General features: G+C 37.8%; 1 protein-coding gene across 1 annotated transcript; it reads right to left on the minus strand.

Annotated features, from left to right (window-relative positions):
* LOC131530242 (mucin-2-like) lies at positions 1-13,102 on the minus strand. Its single transcript, XM_058760392.1, has 10 exons — positions 12,807-13,102; positions 12,216-12,264; positions 11,259-11,406; positions 7,303-7,632; positions 6,541-6,867; positions 5,740-5,871; positions 5,554-5,585; positions 1,246-2,877; positions 380-1,199; positions 1-320 (listed from the first exon to the last, which is right to left on the minus strand). The coding sequence occupies exons 1-10, from the start codon at positions 12,827-12,829 to the stop codon at positions 1-3; spliced, it is 3,813 nt and encodes a 1,270-aa protein (XP_058616375.1). The 5' UTR covers positions 12,830-13,102.
* Positions 13,103-20,569: the final 7,467 nt, after the last annotated feature.

A 20,569-nucleotide genomic window follows, 5' to 3' on the forward strand; every position in this document is an offset into this window, starting at 1 on the left:
TTATTTGCTCAAACTAAAAGGGGTGCATGCCCCTTTGGCAACAGCCATCTGAGGGGTCTCAGCCTGATTACCTCGTGGCCCTTTAGAAACACCTCTCTGAGGGGTCTCAGCCTGATTACCACGTGGCCCTTTAGAAACACCTGACTGAGGGGTCTCAGTCTGATTACTGCGTGGTCCTTTAGAAACAATCGTCTGAGGGGTCTCCGCCTGATTACTGCGTGGCCCTTTAGAAACACCTGTCTGAGGGGTTTCAGCCTGATTACTGCGTGGCCCTTTAGAAACACCTGTCTGAGGGGTCTCAGCCTGATTACCGTGTGGCCCTTTAGAAACAGTCGCCTGAGGGGTCTCAGTCTGATTACCGCGTGGCCTTTAGAAACACCTGTCTGAGGGGTCTCAGCCTGATTACCGCGTCTCCCTTTAGCAACACCCGTCTGAGGGGTCTTAGCCTGATTACCGCTTTTCCCTTTAGCAACACCCGTCTGAGGGGTCTTAGCCTGATTACCGCTTGTCCCTTTAGAAACAATCGTCTGAGGGGTCTCCGCCTGATTACTGCGTGGCCCTTTAGAAACACCTGTCTGAGGGGTCTCAGTCTGATTACTGCATGGCCCTTTAGAAACACCTGTCTGAGGGGTCTCAGTCTGATTACCGCGTGGCCCTTTAGAAACACCTGTCTGAGGGGTCTCAGCCTGATTACCGCGTCTCCCTTTAGCAACACCCGTCTGAGGGGTCTTAGCCTGATTACCGCTTTTCCCTTTAGCAACACCCGTCTGAGGGGTCTTAGCCTGATTACCGCTTGTCCCTTTAGAAAGAATCATCTGAGGGGTCTCAGCCTGATTACCGCGTGCCCCTTTAGAAACACCCGTCTGAGGGGTCTCAACCTGATTACCGCTTGTATCTTTAGCAACACCCGTCTGAGGGGTCTCAGCCTGATTACCGCTTGTACCTTTAGCAACACCCGTCTGAGGGGTCTCAGCCTGATTACCACGTGCCCCTTTAGCAACACCCGTCTGAGGGGTCTCAGGTTGATTAACGCGTGCCCCTTTAGCAACACCCGTCTGAGGGGTCTCAGGTTGATTAACGCGTGCCCCTTCAGAAACACCAACCTGAGGGGTCTGAGCCTGATTACCACGTGGCCCTTTAGAAACACCCGTCTGAGGGGTCTGAGCCTGATTACCACGTGGCCCTTTAGCAACACCCGTCTGAGGGGTCTCAGGCTGATTAACGCGTGCCTTCAGAAACACCAACCTGAGGGGTCTGAGCCTGATTACCACGTGGCCCTTTAGAAACACCCGTCTGAGGGGTCTCAGGCTGATTAACGTGTGCCCCTTCAGAAACACCCGTCTGAGGGGTCTCAGGCTGATTAACGTGTGCCCCTTCAGAAACACCTCTCTGAGGGGTCTCAGCCTGATTACCGCTTGTATCTTTAGCAACACCCGTCTGAGGGGTCTCAGTCTGATTACCACGTGGCCCTTTAGAAACACCCGTCTGAGGGGTCTGAGCCTGATTACCACGTGCCCCTTTAGCAACACCCGTCTGAGGGGTCTGAGCCTGATTACCACGTGGCCCTTTAGCAACACCCGTCTGAGGGGTCTCAGGCTGATTAACGCGTGCCCCTTCAGAAACACCAACCTGAGGGGTCTGAGCCTGATTACCACGTGGCCCTTTAGAAACACCCGTCTGAGGGGTCTCAGGCTGATTAACGTGTGCCCCTTCAGAAACACCCGTCTGAGGGGTCTCAGGCTGATTAACGTGTGCCCCTTCAGAAACACCTCTCTGAGGGGTCTCAGCCTGATTACCGCTTGTCCCTTTAGCAACACCCATCTGAGGAGTCTCAGCCTGATTACCACTTGGCCCTTTAGCAACACCCGTCTGAGGGGTCTGAGCCTGATTACCATGTGGCCCTTTAGCAACACCCGTCTGAGGGGTCTCAGGCTGATTAACGTGTGCCCCTTCAGAAACACCTCTCTGAGGGGTCTCAGCCTGATTACCGCTTGTATCTTTAGCAACACCCGTCTGAGGGGTCTCAGCCTGATTACTGCTTGTACCTTTAGAAACACCCGTCTGAGGGGTCTCAGGCTGATTAACGTGTGCCCCTTCAGAAACACCTCTCTGAGGGGTCTCAGCCTGATTACCGCTTGTCCCTTTAGCAACACCCATCTGAGGAGTCTCAGCCTGATTACCACTTGGCCCTTTAGCAACACCCGTCTGAGGAGTCTCAGCCTGATTACCACTTGGCCCTTTAGCAACACCCATCTGAGGAGTCTCAGCCTGATTACCACTTGGCCCTTTAGCAACACCCGTCTGAGGGGTCTGAGCCTGATTACCATGTGGCCCTTTAGCAACACCCGTCTGAGGGGTCTCAGGTTGATTAACGCATGCCCCTTTAGCAACACCCGTCTGAGGGGTCTCAGGCTGATTAACGTGTGCCCCTTCAGAAACACCTCTCTGAGGGGTCTCAGCCTGATTACCGCTTGTCCCTTTAGCAACACCCATCTGAGGAGTCTCAGCCTGATTACCACGTGGCCCTTTAGCAACACTCGTCTGAGGGGTCTCAGGTTGATTAACGCATGCCCCTTTAGCAACACCCGTCTGAGGGGTCTCAGGTTGATTAACGCATGCCCCTTTAGCAACACCCGTCTGAGGGGTCTCAGGTTGATTAACGCATGCCCCTTTAGCAACACCCGTCTGAGGGGTCTCAGGCTGATTAACGCGTGCCCCTTCAGAAACACCCGTCTGAGGGGTCTCAGCCTGATTGACAGATGGCCCATCAGCAACATCCATCCGCAGGGTCTCAACTTCATCGATGACTGGCCCATCAGCAACATCTGTCTGTGGGGTCTCAGTCTGAATAAGGGGCGATGTTTCTCCACCTTTCTCCTGAAAGAAGTAAAACAGATTCCCAGAAGATAAAACAAAATATTATGGAAAAAAACAATTGATTCAGTTAAATAAACATGTTTTTTTTTGTTTTTTTTCTCTCTAAAGTATGCTGAATGTAAAGATCTCTGTTCTTCATTCTGGAGTTAATCAACACAAGAGCAGAGATGGGCACAAATACATAAAAATGTATTTAAAATAAAAATACTGTGTGGGAAAAATATTATTTAAATACAAATACAGTATTTTGGATTTTGAAAATACATGTGAAATTGGCCATCCAGTGATGTAACACTATTAAGGCCTGTTCACGCCAAGACCGATACTTATAAAGATAACTACATTAGTGTATTCTAAGTATACAATGCTGTTGTGTCATCTGTCGCAATGTTATAATTGCAATATTATCATTACGACAGCAAAAATCTTTATTATTACTATTTGGATATCACACTTTCAATTAATTTAATTTGAGAACATTTAGATTTATAATGGGTCTGGTTCTTATCTTATTGATGAACAGGTATTGTAGTTTGTGAGTAAAGTTGCAAATTCCATCATTAACCTCAGTTGCCTCTGTAATAATCCTCTGATATCTGTCTGTTAGCAAAAGGACAATCGTGCTTGGGCTTTAGTACGAGGCAACTGTGCCTAGTGTGAGTATGACCTTAGAACACTTTTTTTAAATGTACATCTTTATTATTAGCATTATAGTTATCTTTGTCTTGGGCACATACACGCAGAAAGCTGCTTATTACTCATTTATCCATGTTTCTTTATCGCTCTGACGTGTAAATAGCTTCTGCCCACTAAAAGCTCCACAGTTATATTTGCATACCACGACGATCTATAAATGATATAGTAAAATTTCAATCGATTTACACATTATATCATCGCCAAAATAAGTATTGTCATATTGCAATAGCTAGCAGTAATGATTAAAGTTTACTGAACACATTTGACTAGCTAGTTGATGAAACCAAAATCTGACCAAAAAAATAAATAAATAAACTAACAGGACTGACAAGTGTTAATGTTATGGTCCCCTTGCTAGTGCTCTTTTTTTTCCTTCATGCTATTGCTAACTAAATGCAAATCTGAATGGTGTTCCATTTTAACCTTAATAAACAAGTACAACAGACCATGACATCCTCACCTTATATTATGCTGCCTTCACAAGCTATCCCAAGTGTGTGTTTATGTATGTATTTATTTATTTATTTATTATTATTTTATTTTGTAAATATGACTTCTAGTTGGAAATTAGAACATGAATGCCTTTGTCATATTGTCTACTTTCTACTATAATTTTATACCCAAGTTTCTGAGTTGTGCAGGCCATAAACTTTAAATATGATGGATGGGAAAACATTTGCTGCTGGGACAAGCATGTTTTTCTTCCCACAAAAGCAAGATCACCTTGATTTAATGTTAAAGTCATGCACATAGTAGTGCAATAACCATTTCAAGCATTTTATATGATTTATACACAGCAAAACAGCATGTATTTGACTGAAAATCCAGAATCATCAGCAAGCTAACTATAAAGATAGCACTGTGAATGTTTATGTAGTTGTCAATGAATTGGATGCTACAGCAGGGTCTGAATACTTAGGACCATGTGATATTTCAGTTTTTCTTTTTTAATAAATCTGCAAAAATGTCAACAATTCTGTTTTTCTGTCAATATGGGGTGCTGTGTGTACATTAATGAGGAAAAAATGAACTTAAATGATTTTAGCAAATGGCTGCAATATAACAAAGAGTGAAAAATTTAAGGGGGTCTGAATACTTTCCGTACCCACTGTATTTAAATACAAAATACAAAATAGTATTTTGTATTTAAAATACCCATTTTAAATACATGTATTTGAAATACTGCCCATCCCTGCACTGGAGCAATGCTCTCTTATTATCTGTGTCCATTATTATCTGTGTTTTTTGGGATGATAAAACCAAACATATTTTCACACAGAAATCTCATATACATACCACCTAAGGCCCTGATATTCTCATGGTAAAGTTATTTTCCTTATTCACTTCAAGTGTAAAAATACGTTTGAAGTACGTGACCAGCGATATACTGTTTGCAAATGTTCTAACACCACCAGCACTGCTGAGAGCAGTGTTTAGATGAACATGTAAATATGTGCTGTGCACTTTCCTCTCAATAGCAAAATAAACACACAACAAAAATAGCATTGCTGAGAAAACAGCAGTTAAGAAAGCTTCCTAATTCAATGTGTATATGTTTGCATGAGCAGCAATTCGGCACTTCAGTCATTACATATATTTATATATCACTTTATACAATCGAGTTTTAAAGCAAGCAGCTTTACACTACTGAATATGAAAAATTGTTTTGGTGTTGCTTTAAGTTAGAATAACATTTTCAGTTTCTATAAAGCAGCTCTTCAGAGCATTCATGATTTTACTGGCAGGTGTCTGATCTCGAGGGAATGAACAGAATAAATGAACTGGAGAAGAAGGTGGAGCCCCAGAGCCACACCTACCTACTGTGTAATCACCACAGACCAATGGTAGTTCAACGCAAGATGTTTCAAACTCCCAAAACAAACTCCAACAACAACAAAAAAAAAAAACACATTGTTTTGGTCTAATCTGGTTTAAAATGACATCACAGACAGATTTTGTGTGCATACAGTAGTGTCTCACCAGGTCAGAATCATTGTGCTGCATAATTTCTCCTGTTTGAACAAAGCAACAAAATTTTACTTTGGTCAATTAGAATAAATATACATACTTTAACACATTTTTAAAGATTTTTTATTTATTTATTTATTTATTGCACAGTAAATCTCACTATTCCAGCTTGTTGAATCAACTTTATGCAATACTTGCCATTTTTTCCTGTTTGTAAAGATCTCCTGCGGCAACAGTAAATCAAACCAGCAGCTGCAACCAACAGAACAGCAGCAGCAGCAGCAGCAGCAGCAGCAACAGCAACAGCAACAGCAGTTAAATCTAGAACAGCTAAAGACAGACACTCATTATTACTAGAGATGGACTGATAAACAACTATACCACAACTTTTGATTGATATTTAATATAAATTTGTATTACATTGATTTATTTGATAAGGGTGCTATCTGGTGAGTTTGTAAGGAACAGCAGCTAAAACAGCAAGAAAAATAAGAAACAGTGTTCACAGGAAAACTGGCTAATATTATGATTTTTTTTCTATTAACAATAGAGTTAAAAAGTTACAAATTCATAAGGTGGCATTTGTCTGTTAGATTGATGTGCATGTGAAGATGATAGATTTCATCTGTTATAGGCCTGGTTTCACAGACAGGGCTTAAACTAAACCAGGATTAGGCCATAGTTCAATTAGGATATTTAAGTAATTTTTATAAACGTACTTAGAAAAAAAAAAAAACATTAATGGTGTGCATCTTGAGGCAAAACAAAGGCACTGTTATATTTTAAGATCAGCCAGTGCAAGTTTATTTCAGTTGAAACAGCTCAGACTTAGATTTTAGGACTAGGCTTAAACCTTGTCTGTGAAACCGGGGCTTTATTGTAATATTGAGTGAAAGCTCACTTCTTCAAACAAAAACATTTTCTGGGTCGATTTAGATATATCTGTTTTCTAACACTGTTGAAGTGGAAAAAGATCTGAATGACTAAAAGGATACTCACCAGTGACAGTCACACTGAATGTCTTTATGATGTTGAATCTGCTGCTGCTAATCTGTAGTTTATAGAGTCCAGAGTCTGTGGTTGTGGTGTTTGTGATGATCAGAGATCCAGTTTGATCCAGCTTCAGTCTGTCTCTGAAGTTGTCAGGACACTGTTCATCTGCACAGATCTTACTCTGATCTCCAGTGATTACAATGATGAGAGTATCATTAAAATACCACATCTTTAAATCATTTGTTTTTTTTACTATATTAGGATCTAAAGTGACAGATTCTCCCTCCTTCACTAACTTTCTCTTCATTTTATCTCGTTCAGCAGCAGGAACATCTGAAACACAAACCAACAGCTGCTGGAGGATCTTTTGCGGGGAAACATCACATAAAATTGAAGAACTGTGGATATTAAATTATTCACATATTAAAAACATTTTAAACCAAATACTTTGCACTTTGGATTCCTGCTGGGTGGAAAAGAAATTGAATGTGAAATAAGAGATGGATTTAAATACAGTAGACGAGTGTTCGAATGTAACTGATAAAACTAAAAACCAATGAAAATCAGTATGTTGTATATCATTCTGAACTAAATTTTTACATCTACAATTTACACTTTAACAACAAATGTGTTTTTGATTAAATCTATTATGTAAATGAATATGCAGGTAAGAATAAAAATCACCTCTAGATGTTATCGCAAAATGACAACTAATAAAACATGAATGGTGTGATTTACATGCAGGAGTATCTTTCAAACATGACTCACCATGCACAGTAACACTGAACCTCTTTGCACTGTCGATGTTGCTGCTGCTTTTCAGTAGTTTATAGAGTCCAGAGTCTGTGATTGTGATGTTCGTGACGGTCAGAGACCCAGTCTGATGATCCAGCTTCAGTCTGTCTCTGAATCTCTCAGTACCTTCATTACACTGAACATCTGTACAGAACTTACCGAGATCTCCATTGATTTGAGCGATGCGAGTGTCTTTAAAATACCATCTAATTCTGTCTTGTTGGTTTGTTTCAACACCAGTGTGTAGAGTGACTGAATCTCCCTCCATCATCGACACTCCGTCTATTTCAACACCAGATGCACCTGAAGAAGAAATTAATCATCATTTTTTATCAATTCATAATTTTTTCCCAATGAATGCAGATTCTGTTAAATAAAATTGCTCTGTTCCTCTGCATTAAAGGTGACACAATTTGAGATGTCAAACACTTTGCCTTGAAGAAAGTACAACAATAATACACAAATGAACCAGTTCAAAAGTTTACATACCCTTGTTTCTGAATACTGTGTCGCTACATAAATTATCAAAACCTGTTATGTTTGTGATAGATGTTCATGAGGCCCTTATTTGTCCTGAGCAGTTAAACAGTTTACCAGCATTTCCTGCATATTTGAACCCTTTCCGGTGACTGTATGATTTTGACAACTGAAGGACTCATAGACAAATATTATACAATGTTTAAGAAAATGAACGAACGAACGAATGAACGAATAAACGAATGATATAAATGTAAAGGTCAGTACTAAATTCAGAAATATGATCTTTAAAGAAACTAAGATGTTCAAAAGTTTAAACCCCTGGCTCTTAATGCATTATGATTAATTGTTCAATTTTACAGCTGCGCTGTAATTTCACACTATTTACTATAATTTTACCATTTCTATACAATTTTCCACTACTTATATTACTAAATACTATTATACTGCATTTAACATTATTACTATTACTATTATTACTATTATAATACATTACATATACAATACATAATTAACATCTCTAGTATGCATAGTAAATGATGTACAGTATACAAGCATGTCAAACAATGTTTTCTCTAGATCACTGTAAAAAAAAATCCTGTAAAAAAACGGCAAAAAGTCTGGCAGCAGAGTTTCCAGACGGATTCCGTTAAATTACAGAAAATATACATTTCACAAAAATACATGCAAAAACTGTAAAAATACAGAATAGACTTTACAGTCAAAATTAATTAAATTACAGTATATTACTGTTGATAATATGTTTTTAAACTATAGAAAAACTGACAAATTATGTCAAATTACAAAGAAAAACAACCGACTTTCAGTTTTATCTCTGTAAATTTGGGGTTTTAATTAGTTATTTTATAAAACTGCTCTGTCCATCTACAGTAATTTACTTTTAAATTAAAGTTTTTCCATGTACAATAACTACGAAATATCTTTAAAACTTGCAATATGCACAAAAAAAGTTTGTATATTTACAGGATTAATCCTTCCTTTTACATAAGCAATCTCACAATTTCAACCAATCTGTTAATTAAAAGGTATTTAGCAGTTATTTTATGAAATGGCTGTCTACCTCCAATCATTTTCTGTTAAAATAAAATAAAAATTAGCTACAATAACTAAGAAATATTGTATAAAAATGTAGTAAGTATAGAATACAAAGACAAATGTCTCTAGATATACATTTTAATTGTTCATTTTCCATAAGTATTATAGTTTAAAATGTTTGTTGGACAGAGAAACAAGCATAGTACTTAGAAATACATTACCAGCCAATTTCTGTAAAATTAATCTATTCTGTACTTATGCATAATTTTAAAGGAACCTGCACATTTACGTCAAGTTACACGAAGAATAAAATGATAGGAAATACATACTTAATACATCATTTAGAACATTCAAAAATACCTACATTAAAAGGAAATTGCTGTATACCTTTATACATTTACAATTACATTTTATCCAACGCAACATACAAAGTCCCTTTTTTTTTTTTTTTTTACAAACAGAAAGAGTTAGTATTAATGGGTCAAGTGTTCATGAAAAGATGCATTTTTAGCCATTTCTTGAAAATGGGTGGAGTTAGGCAGTTTACGTCAACAGCAGGGAACAGTCAAAGTAAAGGTCCATGAAAGTGATTTTGTGTCTATGGGATGGCACCACAAGGCGTGATTCACTTGCAGAACGCAAGCTTCTGGAGGACACAGGTCTGAAGTAATGAGTTTATGTATAGGGGTGCAGAGCCAGTGGTTGTTCTGCAGACAAACATCAGTGCTTTCAATTTGATGCAAGCGGAAATTGGCAGCCAGTGCAAACTGATGAATAGAGGTGTGACGTGTGCTCTATTCGGCTAGTTAAAGATCACTCTTGCTGCAGCATTCTGGATCAGCTGCAGAGGTCTGAGTACATGCTGGAAGGCCTGCCAAGAGAACATTACAACAGTCCAGTCTGGATAGAACAAAAGCTTGGACAAGGAGTTGTGTAGCATGCTCCAAAAGGAAGGGCCTGATCTTCCTAATGTTGTACAAGGTATATCCACAGGATCAGGCAGTGCAATGTGGTTGGTGAAGTTTATACGTGTTGGGTTTAGGGATGCAGCGATTTACCGGTTTTACGATTAACCGCGCTTTAAAACGTCACGGTTAATTAATCGTAAAGGCTCTGCTACACCGAGTGTTTCTGTTGTATGGAATAGAACTGTTGAAACATGAGCAAAACGAAAACAAAGTTACACTAGCGGTGCACCAGCTTAAAATGCCGTGCTTATCAGAGACACGGAGGCTACTAGATTAACTATGACAGAGGAACCAAACAGCGATCCTTTATTTCCACCAGACAAATGACTGAATTCGATAGTGTGGGACCATTTTAAATTTGGGTACATCAATATTGCCGTAAAAATCGCTGTTAAAGAGTGAATACATAAGGGATAATGCACAGCTAGCCAACCTGTTCTGGCTGTGCAATAAACGATTTTAATGCACGACGTGAAGGCAAGGACCACCTGACGCGACGTTCGTTAGCTCGAACATTCTGCCGCTTCAGAGATGAAATAGTGCGGTGAGAGAGAGCGCGAGCGCGTGTGTGAAGCGCGCGCAGTCAGCGGAGGCACGCGAAGCGGAGCCAGGCGCGAGTATAAACGAGGCTTTAGCCTACCTGCATCTGCGTCACTACAAACAATGAAGATTTGAGTTTAGTTATTTAAACAGTCATTTTACCCCCTCTTTGCTGATTAATATAATGTAGCGATCCAGTATCTAAGCTATTTTATTAATGAAAGTCGCTGGGCAGCGTTGACAACACGTTTCTGTCCTCCTAAATGTTTGTGGGCAGCTCGATCTCGATCTCACAAACCAAAATAATAGACATGATTTTCTCAGGCCTTATGTAAAATCAGATGAATAAAGATTATTAAAATGAATAAGTATTGATGACAGTTGATTACAATAATAGTTTAGTTTATTCCCCTCATTAGTAACAGTGTCCTCTGTGGGATAAATAAAGTTAATATTAGTCATATATTAATAATACTTCATTAATATTGTGATTTATCATCCCTGTTATAGTATTATTCATAAGTCAATTTATTTTTCACCATCTTTCCAAGTTCTGTACCTCAGGTCCAAAAGAAATGTAGAAAGAATGAAATGAAAACACCAAATACATTTGTTATTTTCAAAAGGGAAATACTGACATGGATATTTACAGAGCAGAGGTCACCTTTTTTAATTCCAATAGGAGAGATGGACTTTTTTTTTTTTCTTTAGTATTATTATTTTGTGCAGTATTATTGGTTACTGTGTTATTTCTGTTTCAAAAGGCAGCAATAAATAACACTTTAATATCTAAAGAGTGTTTATGTGATTTTATGTTGTGAAATGAATAAATGCATAATAATCGTAATAATCGTGAAACCGTGATTATTCCTCAGACTATAATCGTACCAACAAAATCTATAATCGTTGCATCCCTAGTTGGGTTGGCTGCAAACATGAGCAGTTTGACATGGTTGAGTTGAAGGTCATTCATCATCCAGCAAGAAATGTCCATCCAGCAGGCTGAGATGCAAGCAGCAACCGTCGGAACATCCAGCTGGAATGAAAAGTAAAGATGCGTGTCATTAGGATAGCAATACTGTTGTCAAAAGTAGACTTTGGTATCAAGTCAGTGAAATACTGGGATGCCAGGAAATGCTGGTATCGTCACATTTTAAAATTTCAGTACCGACTTGGCACCAAAGTTAGTACTTTTGACAACACTAGATAGCAGTGATATGAAAAGCCATATTACTGAATGACAGACCCATAGTCATGTCATGTACATGGAGAGGAGAAGTGTTCCAAGCACTGAGCCCTGAGGTACCCCAGAAGCTAGATGTTACGAATTGGACACCTCACCCCTCCACAACACCCTGAAGGACCTACCTGTGAGGGAAGACTTGAACAACTGGAGGGTAGTTCCTTAGACACCCTTACATGTTTTCATGATTTCTAGAAACCAGAACTTGTCCAAGCACCTTGGCTTAACTAAAAACTTTTGCTTCCGTTTAAAATGACAATGACTGTTGGCATAGTGCCAGAGATTTCACACATTACATAATGTAGATTTCTTTAAAAGTGCTTCTCCTCATACAATAAAATTCACAGACATCTTTTCATGTAGCTGTTTTACACTGATTTTGGTTTTAAATGGTCCTTGGTTTGTTTATTCACCCCTTACCACATAGGAACTGAAAATTATACACAAACAAGAACCGCTTGCACAAAAAAACCCTCAAAAACGGCTGCACGAAAATAAAATAAAGAATATGTTGCATTTTCATATGGCAAGAGAACACTTGTCCATGCTGATTTCAGGTAAAATAAATAAATAAAATAAGTTAAAAGTTCACTGTTTCACACCTGGATTGCCATGCTCATCTGCTCTAGCTCTCCAGTCTTTCCACCCGATCTGAAACCACAATTTAAAAAATTAATAATAATAATAATAATAATAAATATTCAAATACTTTGTATTACATTCACACATTACAGTATATGTTCCACTGAGACAATGGTCTGGAAGCTGAGAAGTAAAGGCTAACAGTGATGTCTTGGTCTGCCATGTGGTAGCTAAATCTATATAAACATTTAGAGAAATGTATATTATTTACTTTGACTTAGCTGCATCACATTACTACATAGGGGCATAACTGTCCATTCATCTGGATAGGTGCAGTTTTTATAATTAACGATCCAATATGTAATGACAATTCAACATCAGACATTAGCCACGTTCAGCGTTTCAAAATGTCCCGCCATTAAATAGTTTCAAAACTTGGCGGGTAAGTTACTGCCATATGAGCAAAGAATTCATGCACTTGAACGGACTTTAATATGAATAACAATTTTACAAAAGCTTGTTTTGAGGTCAACGGATCTTTCTTGCATTAAAACAAATTTGAAAGACGCGTGCTGCACATTAAGTATTTATTTGTAGTATGAAAGACTTACCTCAGTCGGTGATCGGTTGGCATGATGTCCGCTGTGGTATCATCAAAATGTGCTGTAGTTATCGAAAAACAGTCTCAGTGAAAGAGCGCGATATTTTCTCACACAGCTCATAATGGATAGCCTGAAATTCAAATCATCCGCGCGCCCTTCCGTTACTGTCGAGAGCAGCTCTGCAGCTTGCATTGTGGGCGGGACTAAACGGAAAAGTTTTGGCGGCCGATTTGAAACTGCGTCATCACTTGTGCGCACACACCATAGACTGTAAAAAATCTTTATTTGAGTAGGCAACATTATACTACTGCTTAGAATATTCCATAATTTATTGAATATATATATATATATTTGAATATAGTGTAAATGATTTCAAGTAAATAGGCAAGGGTACATTGTAACCTCACTGTTCATTTTTAATGCATGATTTATAATAAAGAATGCCCATAGATGCTGCTGCAATACTATACTTTTTGGCATGAAACTTAAAAAAAAATCAAATGTTTCCCGAAGCATCAAAATAAAATTCTGTCGAAATAATTGGACAGTACACAGTGACTGACTGTTGATTTGTGGGTATACCTTTTGTTCCTATTTTTACAGGAAAAATCTGTAAAGATTATGTAAAATTACACATTACTCTGTAAAAATACAGAAAATGTCTTTTTAAAAGTAAAAAATTGTTGTAATACCAAAATACAAGCAGTTATCTGTAAATATAATGGTAGAACTTTAAAATACAGCAAATATCTGTAAAATAACAGGTATTATATTGTATAATGGAAAAACAGGAAAATTCTGTAAAATAATACAGACCATTAACTGTAAAATTACATTTATTTTTAACAGTGTGGGGAGAAAATAAATAAAGGAGAAATTGACTATAGTACATCATTTGCTATTTATTAAAACACAGACAAAAAAAGGCATTGACAAATTGTCTGAAACTGACCCAAACTGAAAGAGGAAAATAGTGCTTGTACACTGTAAAAAAAATAAAATAAAAAAAATAAAAAAATTGAGCCAACTTAAAATTTTAACACAACCAGCTTCAGCAGATTTTTCTGTTTCCTCAACTTATTTTTGTATATTACCCAACACAAACCCTTTAAAGAATTGGTTCAAAAATTGTAACAATCTTATTATTCATTTACCCTGATGCAATCCCTTTTCTTCAGTAGAACACAACCATTTTGGGAAAGAAATTTGAGATCTGTAGATGCATACCATGCAATGGCTGCAACAATTTGGAGAGTCCAAATGTCACCTCCTTATCAATTAATGTCTTATGTAGCAAAACGATAGGTTTATCTGTGAAATAAATCCATAAATACAGCTTTAACTAAAAATTATCTTCCAGTCAGCACTCAAATCAGCACTTAGTTGTGCAACACAAGTGTTTGCGTGTTCATGTGAAAAGTAGAAAGCAATGCTTTGATTGCAATAGAAAATGAAAGTCATGTGAAAGTTCAGACATTTCAAACAGAACCATAAGCACTAATTTCAAGTTGAGATTGTTTTACTTACTGATTTGTTGCTTACCCAAATCATAGAGGTGGACATTCATTGTATGCATCCTACAGAGCTTGAATTTCATTCAGATGAAAATATGCATTTATGTTCTGATGAAGAAAGTCATATGCACCTTGGAATGGCATCAAGGTAGGCAAATAATAATACTCTTTATTTTTGAAACGACTGTACTATTAAAAAACGCCAACACATCACATAAGCTCTGGATAAATCTGGAAAGAAGTGGAACTGGTCAACACATTGAGAAGACAAGAAGATTGATGAAAACTACCCAGGTCTGAGAGGGGGAAAAAACCCCAAAAAGAAACATTAAGAAACTGATCAATGCAATTAGAAACTAGAAATGTTTGTTACAGCTAGATACAATACTAGCTCTAAAATGATGTTTTGGAATTAACAACAGAGGCTTGGGATGAGATGTGTAAGAAATAATTACACACAAGAGCTTTTAAGGACAAAAGCCTGACAAATGTCATGAAATAAAACATCCGAGCAATATCTTGAGGTGTGGTGACTGTGGAGGAATAATTGGATTTAGATTACCGACTAGCGAAATGCCTCGCCCCTTGAGAACTGTCTGTCTGCAACACGATTAGCACCAACCAAGTAGTGCAGACAAAAATATCTCCATAAATGCCTTATATAAAAATAAATAAATAAATAACTGCAAAACACAAATTATATGAATTACTGTCAAATATAACAATTGGGCTGGTTTGGCTTTGAAGACCTGGAAACCCTGCTCATTGCAGCACCTTCTGTCCAGTTATTTCCCATGCACCACCCATGTATTGTAAATAAAATAAATAAATTGAATTATAGTAGTCACAGGTAAAACCATGCTCCTTATTGCCAGGGGTATAATAATAATAATAATAATTATTATTATTATTATTATTATTATAAACTATGGAATGTCATACAGAAATATAATAAACACATAGAAACTATGAAAACAACCTAATTAAAAGTGACATTTCCCAATATTTAATAAGTATAATAGCCTAATTGTAACATTTATAATAAAAACATTTATTTTTCAGTGTTAGTAACAGCAAGATAAATTACTACAAGGATGCTGCTGATGAATTAAGTTTTTGTCACGATGTTTTCCAATTTACCTCGTCAATGTAGATTACAGAATACTGTTAATACAGAAGATAAACCAATGTTCCTGCATCATGATGTAACCCGTTATGACAGATTATCAGACCATCCCTGACACTAGACGAGCCTATCTGACAGCTTCTGTTGTGCCCACGGAGCATCCTATAGGCTACTGTTTTTACTGAAAACACCGTTTTAACCGCACATTTCGTCGGGCACCAATCGTTAGAACACCGAAAGAAAGTTATTAAGCCTAAATGTCTTACCATGGTCGAGTACACACCAGAATAATAAGGGCGAAATAAAGAGCAGCTTCATTTTCATAAGGTTTTCTAAATAATAAATGCAGATTCTGATAGACTTTAGTGCTATGCTCTTTCTCTTCAGTAAACCCGAAGCCATCGTGTCTTCTTATTATTATTATTGTTTTACGGCGGTTGGCATCCAGCGTACTGTTGCATTACAAACCGTTGTGTCTTGAATGAAAAGTGAAAATATAACTTGGGAGACTCCCTACGCACTGCAGCGCGAGGACGTAGAGACGTGTAGTCACGCTCTTTAATCTGCATTAGTGCTGTTTGTAAAGTGCTGTGTAAATGATGTTTGATGGTGTTAGTTCTGTTATGAATAAAGACTGGAGGATTCAAATGCGGAAAACAAGAGCAGTTTATTGAGAATCACAAGCTCACACAAAGTGAAAAAAGTGGGTCGTGCATCACGTAGGTAGGCAGGTAGCGCCGGGATGCAATGGGCAGCCAGTATCCAGTGACGGAGGCCAGGAGACGACGGCGAATCAGGAGATGAAGCAGGAACTGACGGAAACCACTGACCAGGGCACGGCAGACGATCCAAGGAGCTGACAACAAAGGACAGCGTGAACGGGTCTAATATAGCGCTGTAAATGATCCGCAGCTGGAGCGAATCAGCCTCAATCAGACACACACACACAAACAGAGCGAGGATGAGACCGTGAACCCACGAACCGTGACAAGTTCATAATTGGTTTCGTCTAAAAATTTGAAGGTTTTTGATCAAAACAGTTCTTAATGTTTAAGACGGTGGCTGCTATGTTTCTTAAATTAACACATATATCCTATAATTTGGCGTTCTGTAATAGCCTATTTGTTTACAGGCATTCCGTATGAATTCAAATATTATTAAGCTTTCACAGACACACACAAGAGAGTAAGAAACCACTGCATAACGTGATTATTTATCCAGTGATATTGTCTGTTATATATTTGCCATAATTTATCGTGTAGTTGAGGTTTTGATTTTGTTATTATTTTGTTATTATCAAGCAAAGCATATGCTGGGAACTAGATTCACATCAGTTATGCCAACAAAAATAATAAATGTAGCCTAACTAACTTATAACCTTACATTTCAGAAATATAGGTGGATGGAAAATAACAAACTTGATTTGTGACAAAACAATTCTTATTTTAATGTGATGCTCATTTTAACACATTCTTATTTTCAGTGTATATGGGTTGCACCAACAAGGATTAAATTAAGCAAATTTTAGAGCTAATCAAGGATTTATTGATTTGGGTTTTGTTTTAAATCGAGTTGTGTTGCACCACTTAATTTTAAATTTAGATTAAATTATCGGGATAGAATTCTAACCTGTGATTAAAACCTCTATCTACGATTAATTTTCTCCGCCATGATGGATTCGTCATGTAATTACACAGCAACAATGTTAATATCCTCTGGCTCTGACATAAGTTGCTTTTGTCGAAATAAACTTGTAACTTGTAACTTATCCGCCGTCTTAAACCGCTAGAGAGACCATTGATCAAACGGATGATCAAGCATATAACAACTTGCTGTGCATATGGATTTCATAATCTTGGAAATATAAATATAGTATCAATTAATGGAGTATAGTTTATGACAAAACAATCGCTATATGATTGCCTAATGCTAACCCCACCCCTAATCCTAACCCCTCCCCCACACCTAACCCTAAACCTACCAATACTAGGGGGTAATAATCTGGCAGGGGTCAGAATTGGGCACACCATCGCACGTGTGAGAAACGAGAGGCTCGGCCATGATCCTGTCTTCTTTTCTTTGTCGTACGCCGAAATGCATGCACCGAGATAAGTGATGGATTCACATCTCGGACTCGATAGAAGACGCAAGTTTACTACGGGCTGCCACGATCCTCACAATCTGCAGGCTCAGTGCGCTTTAATTTTCATTTTTATTCATAATAACAACCTCTCCGAGACCTGACGACACACCCACTGTTTCTGTCTTTGTTCAATCAGCCACATGTTGTAACTGTAGGTGCACTTTATTCTACCTGGTCTCATGGCATTTACGTACCTGGGTGCACTTTTTAGCGTGACATGAAATACGTACCAATAAGTACATATCACTGCAGTTTCCAAAATAAATGAACACTTTCACACAAATTTACAGAGTTGCGATTAATAAAGTGTAATTTGCACACAATTACTTGAAGAATATCATGCTATGACTTCAAAACAATATTAATATGCTGGGAGATTTGAAAACTGATGCTTTTGAACGTTAGCATCGCACACATCCAGCTTCATATGTATAGGTTTTCATAGGTAACAGGTTTGTTCGGTAGCTCACGGAGTACAGAGACGGATTTAGGAAACGAGAAGCACCGGTTTGAATCCCGTGTAACTACGGTTCGACAAAGCAGTTCAAATCTGCTTAAAAGGAAGTTCAAATTGCACAGTTGCATCAGCTAATACATTTTTATATCACTTTTGCATTTGTTTATACTATCGGGTAGGTTTAGGGCTGGATTTGGTGTAGGGCATATTTCCAACACTATAGAGCATTAACCTTTAGCGACAGTCCCCGGATATTTGAATTCTGAACCGCCGCAATACGTATCTGAAGCAACGTAATAAAAAAAACACCAATACTTACCAATATCTACGTAATAAAAACGTGCCAGGGTTCACATATTGAACCTGTGTTTTATCGCCACTCAGTGGACATTTCTATTTGAAACTGCGGCGAAACGTGCAGCAAGGTACGTAAAACGGTGTCGCACAAAAAGTGCGCAGAGGCCAGCAGAGGGAGCTCATCCTGTACTCTGAGTGGGACCGAATTACCTAGAATGTAAAAAAAAAAGCACTGTATTTAATATGAACACCAGAGTTTTTTCTCTGAAAGATTAGGAGTGTAGTTCCTACATCACCTGCACCCATCCAACACCCAAATCTTTGCAGGCAGTTACTGTAGTTCAACATCACAAGTGACATATAACATTTTATTTAGGTCAACTTTCATGGAACTTTGAGTGAATCCAACATTCTATTTTTTTTTTTTTTTTTTTTAACATAATCTGAGGGGGGGAAAAAAAGCTTTAAGGTGCAAACACAAGCGCACACTCGTAGTCTAAATGTATTGCCATGTATTACGGAATCAGTCTGTGTATTTCATATGAAGCAATGTTTGCTTGGTTCAGTCATACACAGCATTAAAAACACTGTGATCAGTTATACTGAGTACATAATACCACATCTGTCAGTGACCTTTAACATTTTAAAGTCACTTTGACACAATCTGTATTCTATAAAGCATTACATAAATAAAGGTGACCTGACTGACTTGACATGAACTTTCAGTGACCTCCTTGGGTTAAATGCAGAGCACAAATTCACAAATAGGTCACCATACTTGGCCACACGTCACGTCCTTTCCTTTTTATGCAACAACAGTCACATAATACTTTACATAATACATGCACCTTTTCTTCACAAGCTCAACCAAATCAGTTCATACTGTATGTGTAAAAAGTTAATTCATGTGGCTTCACACAGCATGAGTTCAACCACTTCAGTAAAGATCACTAAGTTGAAAATAGTCAAAATAGGAGTGAATTGGTTAAAAAGAATGAACACTTAGCTTTGGGTATAGAGGCAAAGTCTTATGGACATGCATGTGCAACTTAATGAACACCACACAACCCACATCCTTCTCTGCCTCCTCAAAGCATATGCAGGTGCATTCATGCAACAAAGTAGTGATCACAGCATATTTTCTTGGACCCTCCTGAATATTATATTTTTTTAAAGCCTGGGAAATGTATTTATGACTCAAATAACATGGTTTCATTTTTTGTTTTCTTTCATATTTTCAGTTTGATTCTCAGTGTCTTTGTGTGTGTATTTGTATGTATACATACTGTACATACATAAGGTGCAAAAGTAAATGCTCTTATATGAAATCATACTGAATTTTAGCATTTATATTTAAAAGCAAAATAAACGGCAGCCATTCTACACACGTTTTTTCCTTCTTTGTCAAATGCAGTTTCTCATGCGGTCTGTTGTTACCGTAGACTTTAGCAGGACAGGAAGAAGCCCCTCTCTTACAAACTAAACACATATGCTCTCAGTGCCCAATGTCATGCACAAGATGCTTTGAGACCCAAAAGATCAAACCATGTTTCTTAAGAAAACCAACCGCAGCAGGTTTCAGTTTGATTCAGAGGCTGAGCTGCAAGTGTCAGTGTCTATTTAAGTAAACCAAACCTGGTCATGTGAGTTGGGAGACATTGTACACTGTAAAAAGTGCTAATCTGCAACTGTTACTTAAAATAACTATTTCCACCTGATTTAACCCTGATTTAAAATTAGGTTGTTTGTATAAATGAATGCACGTAGGCTGGTTCAATGATCCTAAAATAATTTAAACTTGAATAAAACTTTTTAGGTTACCCTTTTTCAGTGTACTTTAATTATTCCATACACTCAAACTGAGAAAAATATATGCAAAATCTCTTTTTAAAATCACAAGAGTTAGGCTCTATTTGACCATGAAATGCACTTCATCCACAATACACACAATATTCTTCACTTTTAGCTATAACATAATCAAGGCAACTAGACAACTACTTTTCATCGGTTTAAATGGTCATTTAAATGATTAAATAAAGAGTGTTTTCCACTAATAAAAAACAGTTAAAGTCTTAAGAACATTTATATGTAACTATATACAACATTGCATGCATTTAGTGTGTGTGTGTGTGTTTGTGGACTAGGAGGGACAAACTCTGTCGTGGGAGGATTCACACATCGTTTAGCTGTGTTCTTAACAGATAGTTTTATTAGATCAGACCCAGAACTGTTGAA

This window comes from Onychostoma macrolepis, chromosome 22 (genome assembly GCF_012432095.1).
Source record: "Onychostoma macrolepis isolate SWU-2019 chromosome 22, ASM1243209v1, whole genome shotgun sequence".
Lineage (NCBI taxonomy): Eukaryota > Metazoa > Chordata > Actinopteri > Cypriniformes > Cyprinidae > Onychostoma > Onychostoma macrolepis.